General features: G+C 48.9%; 1 protein-coding gene across 6 annotated transcripts in view; it reads right to left on the minus strand.

Annotated features, from left to right (window-relative positions):
• Positions 1–19,885, minus strand: part of CAMSAP1 (calmodulin regulated spectrin associated protein 1) — a 66,770-nt gene that overhangs the window by 8,026 nt on the left and 38,859 nt on the right. For 5 of the 6 annotated variants that reach the window (XM_087418769.1, XM_087418770.1, XM_087418774.1 and 2 more), the window contains 9 exons: positions 13,021–13,160; positions 12,836–12,932; positions 7,244–7,421; positions 6,689–6,780; positions 6,096–6,180; positions 2,915–5,300; positions 1,798–1,934; positions 1,148–1,356; positions 652–754 (listed from right to left, as the gene is read on the minus strand). In XM_087418769.1, the coding sequence (XP_087274895.1) occupies positions 652–754; positions 1,148–1,356; positions 1,798–1,934; positions 2,915–5,300; positions 6,096–6,180; positions 6,689–6,780; positions 7,244–7,421; positions 12,836–12,932; positions 13,021–13,160 (3,427 nt within the window). The remainder of the gene's footprint in view (positions 1–651; positions 755–1,147; positions 1,357–1,797; positions 1,935–2,914; positions 5,301–6,095; positions 6,181–6,688; positions 6,781–7,243; positions 7,422–12,835; positions 12,933–13,020; positions 13,161–19,885) is intronic. The other variant, XR_015548902.1, reaches the window with a different exon arrangement.

The following is a 19,885-nucleotide window of genomic DNA, read 5'->3' on the forward strand; positions in this document are numbered from 1 at the left end:
AAAGAAAAGAGAGGAAGATTGGCAACAGATGTTAGCTCAGGGCAAATCTTTCCCAGAAAAACAGAACAAAACAGAAGAAAAATAAAAAGTGAAGTTTAATTAAAAAACAACAACAACAAAAAGGCACAGCCTAAGCCTGACCATGGCGAAACCTACATCTAGGGATAGTCAACCAAATAACTGGCCTGAACTTATCCAAGTGTCAAGGTCAAGAAGGACAAAGGAGGTCTGAGGACTGTTCCAGACTAAAGAGAATAACTCAGTGCAAGACACTGAATGGATCCCCAGCTGTGGAACGCGGCTCTCAAGGGCACCACAGGACAACTGGGTCAACAGAGCGCCGACTGTGGGCCCAGTAAAGGTGCTGGCTGGAGAACTGTGAGTATGAGAAGACGTCCCTGTTCATAGGAAACGCATGCTGACGTCTCCCACCTGCTGTTAACTGACTGAACAAGCACATGACGCATGGGCTGGGGAGGGAGACAAAGCAAATGTCGCCAAGTGTAACCAACTGGCCACCCTAGGTGAAGGGCATTTAGGAGTTCCTGTGAAATTATATCAAAGTTACAGTTACAAAACCATCTCCTGTACAGTTTTTTTAAGTCTGAAAATTCCATTCTCCCCCCGACCGCGCTCCCCCAGCCTCCTTACCGCTGGGAAGGCGCAACCCCTGAGTGGACGCTCTCGGGCTCTGTTGTAGCTGCAGAGGCCAAGGACAGGCTGGAGCCCGACTGGGCCCGGCTCAGGTTATCAGCTGCCAGAGACAAGAGAAGCTTTCACAAGACATGTATCTGTCCCTCTACCATTCATGCAGCTTCGCCCTGACCCGTGGTGCGGCAGAAAGAACCAGGGACCAGACGCATCCTGTGGCATACAGCGCCCTGCAGCTCCATCTCCCCTGTCGGGGGGTGGCACGCGTGCACCCCACTGCAGGGAAACCACCCTGCACACCCACACATCTGAGCATGAGCACTTGGCCTCAACTTTCCCATCTGTAAAACAGGGTAATCCTCTCCACCCCACCACCTCACAGCTGTTGAGAAAATTAAAATGAGATCAAGAACGCAAGAGCGCTCTGTCCACTGGGGGCAGCATCTCATGAGTAAAAGAGGACCAGGGCCACGCCTGCAAAACCGAGCCTGCTTACGAGTTGAGGAGCACTTGGTTCCTGAATCGCTACACGACTCCTCCCGATGGACTGACTTTGGCCGCGGCTTTTTTGGCTTAGATTTAGGTTTTCCCAGTCCTTGTTCTTCTAAAATCTGTTGTTGCTTCCTGCGCAGGTATTCCTGTTTGATGAGTTCTCGCCGTGCCTTCTCCTCCTCCTTCCGAATCCGATCTTCTTCAGCTTTACGCCTGAGAGAAAAATACGGTCAAGACAGTCCTGGTTAGAGGGACTCATCTGGAGAGGGGGCCAGGCACCGCCTCCTGCACGAGCGAGCGGGGACCGAGGGGTGCCCCACTCATGTGGCAGTGAGCGCCGTGGCACCCACCTCCCCACGTTAAACCCAGCCTCGCCACAGAGCTGTGTGACCACAGCCAGCACACTTCCTGTGTCACATGACGATGGGGATAAATGTATACAGCTCCCGGGGAAGCTGTGGAGATTAAGGGAGACAAGGAAGTGCCTAAGCCAGAGCTTGGCCCAGGTGACAGCGCACAAGATGACGTAACACAACTTCAGCCTGAGGCACAGGCGCTACCAGCCCCACCCATCAGCACTGGCCTGGCCAACACGGCAGCGGCCATCTGCCCCCACAACACAGCAGGCGGGGGCCATGGCCGGAGCCAGGTCACCTGGCCTCATCTCTCTTGAGCTCAACTTCTGCTTCTAGCTGCTGCTTCCGCATACGAGCCTCCTCAGCCTTGCGCTGCTGCTTCAGGAGGAAGGCTGCCCGCTTCTTGGCAAGCTCGTCTTCTGCCTTCTGCTCATCCTACAAGGCAGACGTCACCCACGTTACAGGGCACAACACTCAAATAACCCACACACACTTGTTTTGTCCCAACAGGAGACTTGACCTTACGCTTAGAAAATTTTAATGCACAGTCCAAAGACTTTCATATTCTTTTTTTGCCTGATGAATAAGCATATCTTTATAGATGCTAAAATATAGAAAGAAAAAACTCATGTCATTCAAAAAGCATTCATACAGTCTGTCAACTTTCCAAATGTCTCCTACTGAATTCAGTTTGCCTTGAAAACTACATATATTTCCACAATACGAGGTAATACCCAAATTAAGCATTCAGTTGTTTACATCATGAAAGCACAAACGCCAAACAAAGCACGCATGTCTTGACAAGATAAATCTGACAACTCTGTAGTACGTCAGCCACCTTCATAAGTGCCAGGAGGAAAGCAGACACTATTAAAACAGAAAAGAAGTTCTCATGACTCATTTTTCTCTTCTCCCTAAGAAAAAAATCACAACAAAGGCACAGATAGAAACAAAAATGTTTCCTAAGGTTGCTACATCTGTCTAGACTCTGTAACAGGCTCAGTAAACTTTGGCCCAAAGGCCAAATCTGACCCACCACCTCTTTTCGTGGAACCTGTAAGTTAAGAACATTTTTTAACGTTTTAAAATAAATGGTTGGAAAACCATCAAAAGAAACATATTTCGTGACACACGAAAATTATATGAAATTCATGCTGCAGGGCCATAAGTCAAGTTCGGCTGGCACACAGCCAGGCTCAATTGAGCAGGTGTGGCCTGTGGCTGCTCTGGGTGGAGTTGAGTCCTTGCAACAGAGACTAGCATGGCCCGCGGAGCCACATACGTCCACCCTCTGGCCCTTTATAGAAAAGGTTTGCCAGCCCCTGCTCTGCACTTAAGTTCTTTATAACACCCTCTCAACTAAGGTAAAGTGACAACCCGACAACCCCGTGACACAAATGCTACCAGTAGTTTACCTTGAAGAAGAAGCCAACTCCTGGCTTCTGGTCGCCTTCAGTGTTGAGGTCCACGGAGGTCTCGTGGCCTTCCGTCTCTCCGCCCTCGTTGGGGGCCTTCAGGTCTGAGAGGTCCACCTCGATGAGGCTGGCCTTGCTCCTCGGGGGCTCATCCACAGGCACGTTCTCCTTCCCGGAGATAGCCGGGGCACTGAGCCCCGCCTCCTTCTCACTGTCATCCAGAGCTTCTTTGAAGCTCATTTGTTCCGATATAACGTTTGCATCTTTGGAGGAGGACAAGACAAATGTCCGTTGGTTGCTTTCATCATGGAGCCTGTAACTGTCAAAGAAGCACTTCTCATGAGAGTCACTCCCAGGGTCAGCACCGCTGTCCCAGCCAAGATCGGAGGGTGTCCGAGGGGAGAAGGACCGTAAGTGGGGGAGGGTCTCTATACTGGGCGTCGGGGTCTTGCTTCGGGAGGAACCCTGCTGTCTGTCTTTTGGGACCTTCAGCTCGGCTGGTCTTCCTGAACGGGAATTCCGACCCTGACCAAGACGAGGGGGTTTGCGGTGACCCGTCACTCCAGTTGGAGAGAGCGGCTCGACGAAGTGGATGGCTGCCTTGACTCTCTGGTCCTGGGAGTTGTTTTTAGAACCTGGAGCTGGTGCTGTGGGGGATTTCATAAGCAGCTGCTCTTGCTGCTGAGAAATCCTCAGAATCGCCTGCTGCAGTGTGCTGATGGTCTCGTTTAGTTTCTCGATCGAAAGGTCACACTCGCCCACGTCTCCCACCTCAGCAGTGCTATCTTCCAGGAGAGCAGCAGAGAGCGCCTTGTGCTTCTCCAGGTCCTGGAGAGCCACAGGGTCTTTCGGTTTATGCTGCTGAATGAAAGCCAGGCTTTCCTTGTCCACATCTGGAGACTCACTGAGGAGATCTTCTCTCCCCTCTTCCTTAACAAGAAATTCTTCCATTTTAGGAAGACCACCATCAAAGCCCTCTCCGTTGTGCTGAGAATATTCTCTAGTGAAGTTCTCTGGTTTAAGCGGCTGGGGGACAACATCGGCCTTGCCCTTCTTGACCACGTGCAGGAAGGCCGCCTTCCCCAGCTTCAGTCGCTGCCGGGCGGACAAAGCCTCCATCTTCTTCTTCTGCGCTTCGATGGCCCTCCGTTTCTCCTCCAGCTGCATGTGGAGCTGCACCAGCTCAGAAGCCAGGAGGCTGGCGTGATCCCTACTCTGCCTGCTCGGGCTCTGCTCTCTCCGTTGCTTCCAGCTCGTCAGGGGGGCTGGGCAGCTCTCCGAGGCATCGGGCGTGGTCTTCTGGGAGCTGCTGGTGCTGGACTTGGTTTCACAGCTGTTGAGCCTCTGGAGCTTCCTTTCCGCAAAGCTGGTCATCTTCACGCTCCCGCTCGCCATGGAGACGCTGCTGACCTGAGAGACGGTGCTGAGACACGGGCTGGAGCGGCCACTGGCATCGTCCTTGTCCTCGTGCTCTTTCACTTTCAGGTCCTCCTGCAGTTTTGCCGACTCTTCCTCACCAACATACTTAGTGACCGCCACCGCGTGGTCCTCGCCAAGTAAATCGTGCTCGGCTTCCTCTAGATCTGCGACGTCCGAGTCGGAGTCCTGCCTCAGGACGGTCCACGGCTCTGGATCGTGGGCGCTGGGGCTTCTTGCACAGCTGACATAGAACCTGCCCTCCGTGTCTTCGTCGGCTCTGGCTACATGAAGGAAGAAGCCATCGGCAGACTGTCCCTGAGAGAAAGGATCGAAACTGCCACTGGCCAGAGGCCTATCGCGGGCTTCCCCCACCACCTGCGGCCCCACCTCTGTGGGCACAGGGTCCAAACCCACAGGAAGTTCTGAACAGATCGGGGTGAAAGTTCTATTCAAGTCTCGACTGACGTGACCACTGGACGCCTTTTTCCGCAGCAGAGGCTGGTGGCCCTCGCTGGACCTCTTGGACGTGAAGCTCCTTGGCCGCCCTTCTCCGCACTCATCCTCCTTGGTAATCGTCTGCTTCTCTTTGGCTGGCCTAAGCACGGCCGGCATCAATGGCTCCAAGAAGAAACTGTCAGATTTACTTTCTAAGGTGTCCGCCAGCCTCTGGGGAGATCTGGCACTTGCCATCAGGCCCGGGTCACCGCCATGGGGAGCCACATCCGTGCTAATGATGGCCACGAGCTCTTCATCCTCGTCCTCAATATCGACATTGTTCAGGAGGCTTTTCCCATTGGTCTTCAGGGCGGTGGGGTGTGGCTGGTTCTGTGGGGTCACATTAATGATATTGGATGCCAAACTATCCTTGCTGATGGAGCGGGCCAAGCTGACGCTGTCTCCAGAGCCGGGGTCCACATCGCAGCTCGCAGCATGATGAAGAGCAAAGGGTGCTGGCTGAGACACAGGCCTGCAGCGTGAGGAAAGAAGCTCGTTGGATGTGCCACGGTCTACACGAGAGGCCACTCAGTGAGATAACAAGTCATGAAAAGAGGACACGAGTCTGAAACCCAGGAGAGTCAACAGACTCTTTCCCAGGGCAAAAGAAAACCAGAGACAACTCTAGTGTAGCAACTCTCACACATTTTGGTCCCAGGACTCCTTTTACTCTTAAAAATTACTGAGAACCACAAAGAGTTTTTATTTATTATATTTAATATTGGTCATACTAGAAATTAAAGCTGAGACATTTCTAAAACATTGATTAAAAATTATAATAAGAAACACATTACATGAAAAATGACCATATTTTCTAAAACAAAAAAGTTTACAGTGTTAAGAATGGCACTGTGGGGCCAGGCCGGCAGCATAGCAGTTAAGCTCACGAGTTCCGCTTCAGTGGCCCAGGGTTCACCAGTTCTGATCCTGGGCGCAGACCTACTCACCGCTCATCAGGCCATGCTGAGGCAGCGTCCCACATAGAAGAACTAGAAGGACCTACAACTAGGATATACAACTATTTACTGGGGCTTTGGGGAGAAAAAGGAAAAAAAAATAAAAAGGAAGATTGGCAACAGATGGTAGCTCAGGGCCAAGCTTCCTCAAAAAAAAGAGTGGCATTATTTCACAATTTTGCAAATCTCTCTGATACTGGCTGGATTCTCATATCTGATTCCCAGGTGTCCTTGGACCGCATCTAAAGAACTGCTACATTAGGCTAATGCACATTTCAAATAGAAACTCATTTGAAACAGAGAGAGTTCACCTGTTTTTTTTTTCCGGCCAGGCTACTGCTGCACTGCGTGGCTGACCATCGACTCGAGTTAAAGAATTAGATCGGTGTCGCTGATCTGCAGTTCAAAGGAAGTGGTCAGTGTGTTCAGCGTTAAGTAACCAATTTTATATCATTTGAAATTCTTTCAACCTAGTAGTCACTTCTCAAGGAAGTGCATCATAATTCAGTACACCAAAACTGCTCAAGGAAAGTAGATAATCACAACAATACAATTTTCAATAGTTTCAATACTAAGTAATGTGTAATTCAACAGTAATCAGTCCAAATCATGAAATAAAATAATCAGAACTTTAAGTGGATGTCAATACATAAGTTCTTGCTTAAGTACAATAGAGCAATTTTCTGTATACTTCATATAATTTATTAGATTTTAATTATATTTTCACTATAAAGATTACAAATTCTAGGGTACGTCAATACAAATTGAAATTTATTCTGCCATAGTCTTCTTAACTAAAATTACTACATCATATAAGAGTATTTAATTCTGAGAATCGTTACTTTAATAAACTACAGTAAGAAGAACTGAGGAATGGAAGGTACAGAGGAAGCTGCACCCTTACCGGGGGACCCCTCTCCCTGCATCGTCTTGTGCTGTTTCTGTCTCAGTGGCAATAAAGGATGTGACGGGCTAAAAGCAGAAGGCCCTTTCCCCCTAAATGGAAAAAGAACAACAAAGAAACTCACAAGTTTATCAACCTTCAAGTTCAAAAACAAATACAAAAGAAACTACAGACACCATCGTGAATTCACCCAACCTGTGAGAAATTCACAGACTCTTTGGGAAAAATTAATTACTATAAAAATTAATCAAAAGAGTACCAAGAACTTCAAACTTGGAATAAATACTCAAAAACTGCAACTAGGGGACATACTGACCCCTGGTTAGAGGGGTCTGTAAAACATGAGTTTCCAATGTTAGCAGCACGACTCAGGCGTGTGGTCATGGTCATCCTCCTTGCCTGGGGCGGGGGGCGGGGGGGACAGGATGACTTCTCACTACTGCTCTTTAGTACTTTCTCTGTTACCTCTTAAGAAGAGATACTCCAATCAAAACTGTACATTAACAAGAAAAGCGAAACCGGCAGTGACTGAACTCCGAGAGCAGACAGACTTACAGATGCTCAGACTCTTCGGGGTGCAGGTGGTGCCTGTGACAGCCCTCGGCCGGCAGCGGAGCAGGGGGCTGCAGGTCGGCCACGTTCACTGCCGCGGGGCTGCCCAGGAAGCTGCGCTTGGTGGCATTGGAGATAGGAACAGGAGGCCGACTGCTTTTTTGGTGTGACACTGTTTTAGCTGCAGAATAGCAATTTTATAGAAATATTCATATTATTTACAGTTCCTTACAACATTAGCAAGAAGCATCTTAAAAAAACAAAACACAGCTTTTATAAGCACTAAAAATAATACAACTTTTACTTGAAACCAAACTGCTCCAAAAAAGTTGGTTTCAAGTTCAACAAATGTATTCTCTAACAATGAACACTATAAATATTATACTAAAATTAACATGTACAACACAGATTAGAAGAAGAACTGAAACCAGCTGGTGCGTCTTTGACCACCAACAAGCAGTCTCCATCACTGGGGCCCCTCTACTGGCAGAGCTGCCCAGGACCCCTTGCTGCTCAGCCCCTCCTTGAGAGGCTCTAGAAAGGCCTGGTCGTCTGGGCCCAGTGTATGACCAACCACCCTAGTGGTCACTTCGGCTCAAGTCCCCATGGGGTTGGGTGAGGAGGTCAGGCTGGGCCGTAGCTCCAGTTCTGAACGGGAACCCCATCTCTGAGCCGGCTCCCCAGAGACTTGCCCCAAGACAGGTGGTGCAAGGGGCGGTCCAAAGCAGCAGCAGCTGGACCCTCACTACCCAGTTGGCAACAAGGACTCAGCAGCATGGCAGCTGGAGCTCAGACAGCCCTGGTACAGGTGGCAGTCCACTGGGGGTGACCAGCAGGGGAGACACAGTGGCTGACATGATGTGAACATGGGGAGGGAGCTTCCAGAATGACGGGACTGGATGGCTGCACTGAGCCCACTGGATCTCAAGAAGACAGAGAAGGAAAGACTGAGACAGCACCAGGTGGCCAAGAGCTGGAACGAGGGCGGAGGACACAGAGCTATGCTCTGCTGCAGCTGTGGCCGAGCCCCGGACTAGGGTCAGAGAAGCTGGCTGCCAGGGAGACTACTACACGGATCCTGACACATGAGACAGGAACTTCTGGGCCTTGAAAACCTCGAAATTCCCAGATTCCCTGGAACTCTGTGACCCTGCAGAAGAAGGTGCCCCTCCCTGTTAAGAGCCAGTACTCCCCCAGCACCGTGCTTAGAGACATGCAGAGGCCTTTCGAAAGATGACGTGTGCCCTTGCAGGACCTGTCCTACATTCCCTCTCGGCCACCAGGCCTACAGCATGCGCTGGGCCTGACATGGAGGAGAGGCCACCGGGGTGCAGCAGCAGGGACGGGCAGCAGCCAGGGGCAGGCCCGGGTCAGGAAGAGTGTGCTGACTTGGGAGGACTCGAAGATACACAACTCAGCAGGGACCCCGGCGCACGGTGTGCACGGACTCATAGCACAGCCCTCGCCAAGTGAGAGGAGCTACCAGGACTGCCGGGGTACAGCCAATACGCTACAGAATGCCGAGGGGCACACAGAGGCATGAGGGGCACCCTCTTCAGCACACCAGGGCTGCCTACAATCACTGCCACTGGGAGGCCAGGCAGCTGCTCGATCCAGCAGAGTCCACGTGGACTTACGTAATGGCCTGCATGGCAGGAGAGGCAGCCATGCAGCCTGGCTGCAAAGAGTCGTGGGAATGAGAATGGAACCCAGCTGCCCTAGGGGCAAAGCAGACGAGCGGCCACAAGATGGTCCTGGTCAACTTGTCCCATGAGAATAAACCAAGGATGGGTGATAGGCGTGCTGAGGGCAGTCCTCCCTATAGAAAGTCACTATTCCATGCCCCGTCTCTGGGCCTGAGCCAGGGTTTGCACCTGGAACCAAGTGACTAGAGAAGAGTCACCAGGAGCCAGAACCCACAACACTAAGGCAAGAGCCCATGGCAACAAGCCTTGCCCTTCCCACAGGGACAGACACCATCTACTCAGATGCCCGTGTACTAGGAAAAGGGGCACCTAACGTGTCGCAGACTGTTGGACGCAGGCCGAGTTGGTATCGAACTCGGAGACCCAAAGCATAATCATGGCCCGTCAGAGCGGAGAAGTGAAGGCCTGGCCAAGGTCCAGCTGCCAGTGGGTCCACCAGCCGGTGGTCACGCCCCACTCTCCAAATGTACACTTGGGATAAACATATTTGGCAGCTGATACAACAGCCACACTGGGTGTTGGGAAGGCTGAAGGGAGCCTTGGAAACGGCCCCGCCCCTCCCCAGCCAAGATGGAAAATCAGAACTTATCCCATCCAGGGGATGGGGGACATTAGGATCTAAAGGACAAACCGGTATGGCCCCTGTATCTCCATTTAATTTCCTAGACCACTCCGAAGAAACCAGATGGATCCTGGCCAAAGTCAGCCAAGCAGAAGGCCAAAGTGTAGCTGCCCTGCCAGAGGTACATGCAGCGACCTCCCATCTCCAGGTGCTGAACGAGAGTGGTCCCTGTGATGGCCAGCAGAGAAACGGGACCTCAGTCCTATAACCAAAAGAAACTGAATTCTGCCAACAGGAATGAGCTTGGAAGCAGTCTCCAGACAAGAACTTGGCCCAGGCAACACGCTCATCTCGCCCTTGAGACCCTAAGCAGAGAACCAGCCACACCATGCCTGGACAGAGACTCAGGGGCTTGCCATACCAGTAAAATGTTTAGGGGTCCAGTGGTCGGGGGCATGCCAGATCATCCCATCCAAAGGCCATCCCACACCTCTCATTGGGGAGGAGGGTTCTGGAGGCAGCACACTGTGTACGTGGAGTACTGCTCCGGCTGAGTGGCACAGAGGCTTTGAATGGGGCACGAAGCAGGAAACAGCTCCTCTGCAGGCCCAAGCCAAAGAGTCCAGCAGACTCTCTGCATTCCAGGTCTCTGTGGCGGGAAAAGAGCCATGTGGTCTAAGACAAGTCCCAGTGGGAGAAACACAGAGCAGGACCTTGGGATTCTGGAGCAGGGCCATGCTGCCTGCCACAAAGAACCACACACCTTCACAAACAAGCCCTGGCGTGTACTGGGCGTGACAGAGACCAAGTGCCTTGCTCACAGGGCACCAAGTGACCGTTGTGTCCAGAATTATCTGTCACAGGCGGAGTCCTGTGAGACACTCCCAGTCACAAAGGCGAGCCGCCTGTCAGCAGTTCATCGTAAGACAGAAGCGGCAGCCCAAGACTGAGCCTATGCAGGCCCAAGGCCACAAGCTGCACGTCATCTACCAGCACACCAGCACCCTCCCAGCTCCTATCAGGAGCCACATGGGGACCCCTGACAGCCAGGTGACGGAAGAAGAAAAGCCTAAGCTTGGCTAACAGACAGGTCGACTCAAAATGCAGACAGACGCTGCTTGCTGCTGCCAGCCAGCCTGTCATCAGCCACTGCCACGCTGGCACAATGGGTGGCACACATGTGAAGTGGCCAAAGGCAGGGACGGACCTATGGATGGGAGGCTAAAGGCACCGACTCCCACTTACCAGGCTCCCAAGGGGCCAAGGCTGAGCATCTAGTGCGGCACCAGGCCTTATGGAGTCCAACTGACCACTCAGTGGCATGCCAATGGTACTGGGCCCACTCTTGGAGCACCAGCAATTCCTTTTGGTAAGACGGGCCATATTCTGCTTGGAGTGTTTGCCTCTCTTGTGCACAGGGCTCAGCCACACATCTAGCCAACAGCTTACAGGGAGCACGAGATCGATGTACAGGACCCCACACAGCACTCGTCAGACCGAGGACACACCTTACAGAATGGAGGTGCACAAGTGGGCCCGTGACCATGAGACCTGCTGGTCATGGCACATCCCAGAGTGAACCATATCTACAGCCACTTTCTGGGCGTTTCCGACTCCTCTTTCCCAAGGGTCAGCAGGCAAGAAGAAAGGTCACAAACAAGACACTGTAGGCGCCGGCAGCTTCGCGAATGCTGTTCCCTTTCCCTGCACTGATGCCTCCGAGCCTCCCTCCCCACTTCTAAAAAATAAGACCCATCCTTCGGAGGTCAATTCCCCCAGGTCACAGCACATGTCACAATGTTCTACAGTTAACCACGCTTTGCTTTCCAATGGACTGTTCACATCTGTACGTCCAGTACCAGCCGGCCAGAGCGCTTGCTCCCAGCTACTGCTCAATACACGCCTGCTAAGTGGATTCAGGAGGGAGGGAGTCAGAGACTCCTGGGAAAGCACAGTGAGGTCTGAGGCACAGTCAAGTGGGCGCATGTGGAGCATGACCTCACGGGACACCTGTGGGAAGGAGAGTACGCTACGCAGGTACCAGGACAGGGCCCAACTGGGAGAGGCAAAGCAGGCTAACGGCCTCTCAAGCAAGGGGAGATGCCATGGTTCTTGAGCGGGAGTGTGTGACAAGGGTAGAGAAATGCCTTCATCACCTCCCCAGCACCCGCACGGTTCCACTGTCTGCCTTGCCAATTTGGTGGCGGTGGATCTGTGTATCACTTTTGTTTTCATTACTAATGAGGCTAAGCATCTTTTCATAAGTTTATTGGGCATTTGGAGTCCTACTTTCAAGAAGTACCCGTTCAAGTCTTTTACTCATTTTTCTATTGGTTTCTCTTTTTCTTATTGACATGAATGAGCTTTTCACATATTCTGGATACCAGTTACCCATTGTAGGTGATGCAAGTATCTTCTCCCCCTTGTAGCTAGTTGATTTCTTTTTTTTACTTTTTTTACCATCTTTTAACAAAAAAAAATCTTAATTTTAATGTGGTTGAATTATCAATCTTTTCTCTTGTAGCTATTTTTTACTCTTTATAAGAAATCACGAGGACACAAAAACATTCTCCCCCCCTTTTTTTTTTTTGAGGAAGATTGGCCCTGAGCTAACATCTGTTGCCAATCTTCTTTTTTTTCTTTTTTCTCTCCAAAGCCCCAGTACATCACTGTATATCCTAGTTGCAGGTCCTTCTAGTTCTTCTGTGTGGGACGCTGCCTCAGCATGGCTTGATGAGCGATGAGCAGGTCCATGACCAGGATCCGAACCAGCGAACCCTGGGCTGCCAAAGCGGAACGTGCAAACTTAACCGCTATGCCACCGTGCCGGCCCCAGACATTCTCCCATATTATCTTCTTAAAGCTTTATGATTCTCAAGGCTGGAAGATTATTCTACTCTATGGTAAACACAGATTTTTTTCTGCCTTGTTTTAGGGGCAAAAAGTAAGAACTGTGGAGGGTGAGAACAGCCATCATAGAGGAGAGAAGAGCTGTGCTTCCTCACCGAGGAAGGACATCAGAACCACCTGGAAGCTCTTCTCCAACGACCCTGCTGACCCTTGGATTCTGATCCTTCCAGACAAGGATAGGCCCAGCGCTGGACAGCGTGGAAAAGCTCTTCAGGTAACCGCCAGGGACCACAACAGAGAAGCGCCAGACAGGGAGCTAAGACAACAACACAGTCTCTGCACCCCTAAAGAAACCATTTAAACTTAAACACCGTTTAGTACAAAAAGTTAGGAGCCAATTAAGGACACCTTCTGAGGATTATATTTGGAATCTCTCAGAGGAAACGGCTATCATTTTATGGAAACTTTGTCACTCACCATCTTTCAGCTCCTGAACATCCCTGGGTTGAACGAAATCTGGTTTGACATTCTCAAACCACCAGAATAGTTCAGCAATAAAAACCATAACATTCGGCTAAAAGAAAAAAAAAAAAACCAAGGACACAATAAATAGCTTATTCATACACAGTTTTAAAAATGTGTGTTTAATAATTCATTATTACCTTCAACACTAAGGGAGCATACAGCATATCTTCTAAGGTGAGATAAAAGCATTTGTTAAGATATTCATTTGAGAATTCTCTCAGAAGCCGAATATTATACAGACTGTCAGCCATCGACGTTACCTCCTTCAAGCATATATCTAACAGATAAAAAGAAAACTACAATTTATTATAAAGATATTCTGCTTCATAAGTATGTGTATAGACATATAAAATTCTGAACTGAAAAACATTTTAAATGAAGGTAGTGGTGATATTTTAAAAGGTAACAACATTAAGAGATTTAAAAATTACAGTAAGTATTACAAGTAATACTAAATATAGAAATAAAACACTCAAGAGAAAGATCTGAGAAATCTCCAAGATCTGTATTGAATCGTTAACATCTAAAAAGCATAACACAAATTACATAATATTTAAGACTGTGCTTCCAAAATGGACAGTAACAATCACCTTTCAGTTTATAAAAGGACCTTGCTGCATTAAGCTAGTTAATGTTTAACCAAGACTCTCTCATCAACCAGAAATCCTTTGCATGAGGTTATCTCCATGACTACAAAGGAGCAGCAGGGAGGATAAAATGGGAAATGTCAGGCTTATCCAAGGAACAACACAGGAATATTACTCATCACAAAAATCAGGAGACGAAGCACAGCAAAGTCTCCTCCGTGAAAGAGGTGGGGACTGCTGGCTATTAGCATCTGGGGCAGGACCATTTTCCATTTTATGCTGCTTTGCAGGATGCCAGCAATCAGTGAACTCCAGCACAGGCATCAAGTCCCAAGAGTCTGAGTGCTCTGTGGGGGGAGGCGGAGCAGCTCTCAGACAAGAACCACTAGGACAGCTGGACTCAGCTCAAGACAAGAAAATAAGTCGCTGTATTGAGGACTTAAGTTAATTTTGCCTGTAAATAAATAAATATAAAACAAACGGATTTGAGAAATATAACTTATTTTAAAATAACTTTATTTCTAAGAATAAATCATCTTCAAGGGTTTGGACGTGTGCACAAATTAGACTCACAGCACCTCAGATTCACTTACCACTCCCGCCCTGTGCAGCGCCCCAGCCCTACTCCTTCTCCAGAGAAACCTGTCATAAGCTGAGCAATTGTGTACATCTATATTACTAAGAAACGTTTCCTTTTTTAAAATTTTGATTAGGAAATACTGCAAATAAAAAGATGAGACTCCCATGTACCCTCTACCCAGATACCAACATCACACCTTATCTGATCTCATTTTCTTTCAGTGACAAAATATCACAGATGGTGCTGAAGCCATCTGTGTCAGCCTTTTCATCACACATGGTCTGGGTCCATGAGCAATGTACCCATAAACAGTACACCATAGACTGGGCTCAATGATAACGAACTACGCCTATTTTGCAGCCTGTTTTTCCCCTAAACTCAGTATTATGTTTCCAAATAGATCTATGTGGATGTGGGTAGAGTGCAGTCATTCATTTTAACCACTATACAGTATTCCACAATTCTCACCATCATGAAAAATGCTGTAAAAACCAAACTTGTGTGCACTCTCCGCAGTTGCACACTCTGAGAAGGGGCTGGGCAGCCACGAGCTATGTTCCTCACACTTGGCCAACACCTGTTCACAGGCCACACAAGAATTCTGGAGCTTGCTCCTTCCCCACCTCCACCTCGGCATGATCAGGCCTTTTAATTTTTGCCAATTTGATGGGCGTGAAATACCCCTTTCTGAAATGGCACATCCCCGATGACTGGGGTGCTTTCACTCTTCACTTCCTCTTCCGTGAAAAGCCCGTTCTTACCTTGCCTCTGGGTTGTTCGTCTTTTTCTTATTGATTGGTAGGAATTCTTTACATATTACTGTTACAAAAGGAATGTGACGATTCTTTATCAATTTACATTTGTTGCAAATATTTTTTCATGCATATAGTTTCATCATGTAATTTTGTTTGACATTCCTTTGTTACTATACTGAATTTTATTATGGTTAAATATAAGCATCTTTTCTATTATTTGTGCTTTTTTATAATTTAAGTAATGCACCCCAACACCAAAGCCATAAACGTATGTTACTGGTGGCGGGGAAAATGGTGGGCGGGAAGGCAGGCAGGAGGAAGCCGCAGTGAGCTGCAGCTGCCGGAGCGATGGAGGGGAAGTTCCAGTCGCAGCACTGAGAAGCGATGGGCTGAAGCAGCAGCTGCAGACCTCCCAACAGAGCCTGCAAAGGTCTCCAGGTCTGGATTTGCCACAGGAAGCCAGACGACATGGAAAGCCTCTGCCATATCCGCCAAACTTGGACCCAGCGAGCCTAAAGAAACTTCCAACTCTCGCTCCAAAAACCCTCTCCGCAGCAACAGCTTTTAATGAAGACAAAGACAGTGAACCAGAGGAACTGCCTCCAGGAGCAAAGACGAGGATGAAGAATACTGCAAGGGGAGGACCAAACTCTGCTCCTAGAGGAAAGCATGGGTTTCCTGATAGCCAGAAGCTGAGGGAGCGAAACATAAAATCTTGTCTTGGAAATGTCCTGGCCAAGACAATTAAATGATGTGTTTTGAAATTGGGGTGTGGGCTGGGTGTAAAGTTAAAAGGAACAGTTTCCTTTTGTAAAGAATGGTATAACACTATCTTAGAAGCCACCCCCTCTTTTCTAAGATTGAGTGGTACACTAATAAATGAGAGTTTGAAATTAGAGGCAATTTATGTTTTATATACAGATTTCAAGACATTTGCTAATTTTGTAGTTTCACGTGATTAGTTTCCAAAGGTTACAAGTAAAAGAAATCAGAAATGGAAAAAAACATTTTCCAATATTCTCTTCTCAAAGTTCTTAAATTTTGCTTTTTGGGTTTAGGTCTCTCATCCAAGGAGAGGGGCTTCTGTCTCACGTAGGGTGAGATCTCACCCTATTTCCCACGTGTCCCCATATTCTGGACTAGCCAGTCCTCCCTCTCCCTGTCAGCTGTGGGCCACCTCACAGGCACCAGGTTCCCCACAGAGCGTCACTGTTCAGGCTTCTCTGCACAGCTCCTAGGAACTCAAACCTCACTGGGTTAGCTAACACAAAGTCAAACAAAGCTTGGTCTTTGTAGAGCAAAGACTCTACGCTCTTATTCTTCAAAATCAACTTGCTTGAAATCAGGGACAATCTAGGCAACAGAAGAATGAAGGTAACGGATTATAATCCACTGAATATAATAAGATCCATGAGACCATCCTCACATGAATCAAGAGGTAAGCAGAAAGAAGATAAAGCTCTCCCTGCAGTGGAATGCTCACTAGTAAATAGAAAAGAACAGCTAGACTCCCAACAGATGATACCACTCGTGGGTCAGAGTTTGGTGAGAAACAGGATGTTTATATAGTCTCAAAGCCTCTCCCCTAAACTACTAATTAATCATAAAGCAAAAAATAGTGATGCCGGAGTGGAGAAACCCAGCACACGCCTCCTGAACCAAGTGACCAAAGCTAGTGCATTGACCCTGGGCACAGCAACCTGATGTCCCGACCAGACGCTCTGGAAGACACGTCACTTCTGTGGTATTCTCGCTAAAAATGCATACGCTGGATCTCATCAGGAGGAAACACTGGACGTTCAACAAACTAGATGACCTGCACTCCTAGAAAAGATCAAGGTCAGGAAAGACTATGAGAAGCTGGGAATCAGCTCCAGATTACAGGAAACCATGAAGAGGCATGACAGCCACGTGGTGAGTGATGCCGGACTGGACCTGGTCTGGGAGTGACGGCCCCAACGGACGTCACAGGGACGCTTGACAGGACGTGAACGGGCCGGGATTCGTGCTGCCTCACGTCACCTTCCTGAGAGCTGTGGTGTTCGGAGAACGACTTTGTTCTCCAAGTATCTCAAAGGGTGTGGAGAGAGAGAAATACAGCACAATGGGACAACACATAACGACTGGAAAATCTGGGTAAAGGCAGGCAGGAATTCCCTGTACGTGCTTCTGTCAATTTAAACTCATATCAAAACAAATGTTACAAAACATTAATTTTCTCCCTTTGGCCTTTCCTCTTCCACATGAATTTTTACATTCCCTGTCAATTTCTCTAAAAGAAAATTATTCATTAGACTGGCAATAAATGTATGAACAATCTGGGAAAACTGCAATGTTTCTACTGATTTTAGGCACCTAAGAATACAGTTTCTCTTCTTCCAAGTACAGAAAAGTTTATCATTTTTCCATGGGTCTTACATCTTTTTTGTTAAGTTTATTCCCAAGTACTACAAACAGGTCTTCTTTTGTCCACAACACTCACAATGAGCTGATACCCGAGTGCAGGGCAGGTGGATAGCAGCCTGCCAGGTGCTCCGGGGCTGGTCCAAGGCTCCTCCTCCCTCCCTCCCGCCCTGGTGCCCTGGCTCATAAGGACCCAAGGTCAGAACACAAAGGTCCGTGGCCGTCTGGGTCAAGAACCTCTGTGGGGTCAGATCAAGTCACCAGCAGGTGAGGAGTGTCCGTCACAAGTGAGCCAGTGACTTCTAACAGACCATCTTCTGCACCTCCTGTGACGATCGTACAGAACATGTTCAGTTGCTCAATTCCTGGGTTTCCAGTCTACAGTCATAAGGACAGTGAGCCTACACTCTTCCTGCCGTACTCCACTCCTGGCGTCAGGGAATAATCCCTCTTCCAAAGAGCTGGGGCACTGCACCTCGTCCTCTTCTCTGGGGCGGTTTATACAGCGCAGGAGTTGTCAATTCCTCGAGAGCTGATACAACATCCCAGTAAAAAGCCCATCTGTAGGGATGGACTTTTGACTACTCAGTCCACTTATTTTGTAGTTATGGGTCTATTTAGGATGCCCATCTATTCTTGGTTCAACAGAAAACTGTCCATTTCATCAACATTTCAAATGTATGCAGCATACAAATACATACATACATACAATACTCTCAGTATTTATTTTAGTGTCCACTAAAATCTGTATTTATAACCTCTTCGCCACTATATTCTTTATCTTTGCCCTCCTCCTTGATCAAGATTAAGCTTTGTTTTACACATTCTCTCTAAAACTTTCAAGTTTTCTATTTTATTAATTTTTGAGTTTACCTAAAATTTTTAAATTTTTATTTTAACAAAATACATGAAATCTTTAAAAAGCCAAACAATATGAAAAAAAGCTTATTAAGAAAAACAGCAATTCTCTGCCCAGCCTTACCCCATGTCCCCCCATCCGTCCTCTACCTCTGGCCTGGCCATCACCTCCATAAGAGACACGGCCTTCGTCACCGAGGGACATCAGCTCCCAGCCTGTCACTAAGGGACATCACCCACAACTTGCAGTTATGGCAGAGGATGACGAGAGCTCACGTGGCCCTCTGAGACCCACCCCCAGACTCCTGCTGGAATCACCGGGCAGGATGTGTGAGGAAATCTAGATGAGTCTCGTGTTAATAGCTACATAACCATTTCCACAGCTGAGCTAGAACGTCTCTGCTTCTACTCCTTGTAGAACGTTCTGGTTTTCCTAGATTTAATACTTGCCTCAGTTTTTCACATCCTTTGTTACTCTGAACACCCCTTCGCTTCCTCACTGGGCCGGCCCACCTGCCTCCCTCCGGGCCTGGCCTCGGGGCCGGGGGGGGGGGGGCACATCCCTGCAGTGCACCCCAATACTGTGCTCAGAACCCCAACGGTGCACTTCCAAACAAGCCTCTCTCCCGCCCCTGGGTGATCAGGCACTCGGGGGGCAATCGCGCTCCCCGGGATTGGGGGCACTGCCGAGCCGTGGTCCAGATCCCTGTCCTGTGTGTGTGTGACTGGACTGATCCCCTCTCTGTCCCAGGAGCTGTGGAGCTGACTGCACCGTGCTCTGCTGTGGCCCTTCCTCATTAATCATGCTGGCTCCCCACGGTCCTAACGCTTGGCCTCAAGTGTCCTCAGGGCATTTTCTGTACTTTTCTTAGGTAAGTTCTTCTCCCATCTTCTCTGTTCTGTAGACTGAGCCTCTCATTTTTCCACCTCTTCTCCCTCATTTTCCATTTTGCTTTTCAGACCTACTTTCTGGGAGATTTCTTCAACTCTGTCATCTAGCACTTCAGTGAATTCTTCCATTTCAGCAACCACATGTTTTATTTCCCAGAGCCTGTCTCTGTCTGGTTATTTTGTACATACTTATTTAATTTTCTCTTTCAGACGCGCTGGTCCAGCACCCCGTTCTCGGTTCACAGACCCCTCATCTCTAATGTTTCTCCTGCTCGCCTGCCTGGTCTCTTTGTCCGGCTTCTTGTCCAGGTCAGCGGCTTTCCTCAAACATCAGGGGATCTCTGGCCGCCCAGAGTTAATAACGAGGCATTAAGAAGGGGACCTCACTGCAGGGCAACTGTGTGGGGGGCCAGCTGTCTCATGGCTGTGGGTCTTTTGTCCAAGGCCAGTTTCCATAGAGAAGAATCCTTTCCTGTTCTGAACGCAGGCAGATGGGCATCACGGAGCCAAGCAGGAGGCGGCTTACTGGGGCAGACAAATGGGAGGGAGAACCAGGCTCATCTTCCAGCATGAAGGATTTTACATAAAAGCCCTGATTTCAGTGTATCACCTTGTCCTTTTCCACCTCTGTGAGTGGGGTCTGAGACTAGAGCTCGCCTGGCTCAGTTCCCCTCAAGAGTGTGCCCCCATCTCCTGTGGGTGTGTGGGGAGGACGTCATCACTGCCTGACAGAAGACAAGGGGGACCTGGGCTCTCACTGCCCTTCCAACCAACTTTCAAAGAACCCCCGCCAAGTACGGCTGTCCCCCACCGTCCTTGGCATGCCCGTTTGGTGCCTTGCCAGGATTCTGCAGAAGGAGCGGCTTGCTCCTCTGGCTCGCCCTCCTCTGCCCTCCTTTCAGCACTCTTTGATTAGGGGGCTTGTTGT

Source organism: Ceratotherium simum, chromosome 29 (assembly GCF_057802395.1).
Source record: "Ceratotherium simum simum isolate JZ-2026a chromosome 29, ASM5780239v1, whole genome shotgun sequence".
In the NCBI taxonomy this organism is placed as follows: domain Eukaryota; kingdom Metazoa; phylum Chordata; class Mammalia; order Perissodactyla; family Rhinocerotidae; genus Ceratotherium; species Ceratotherium simum.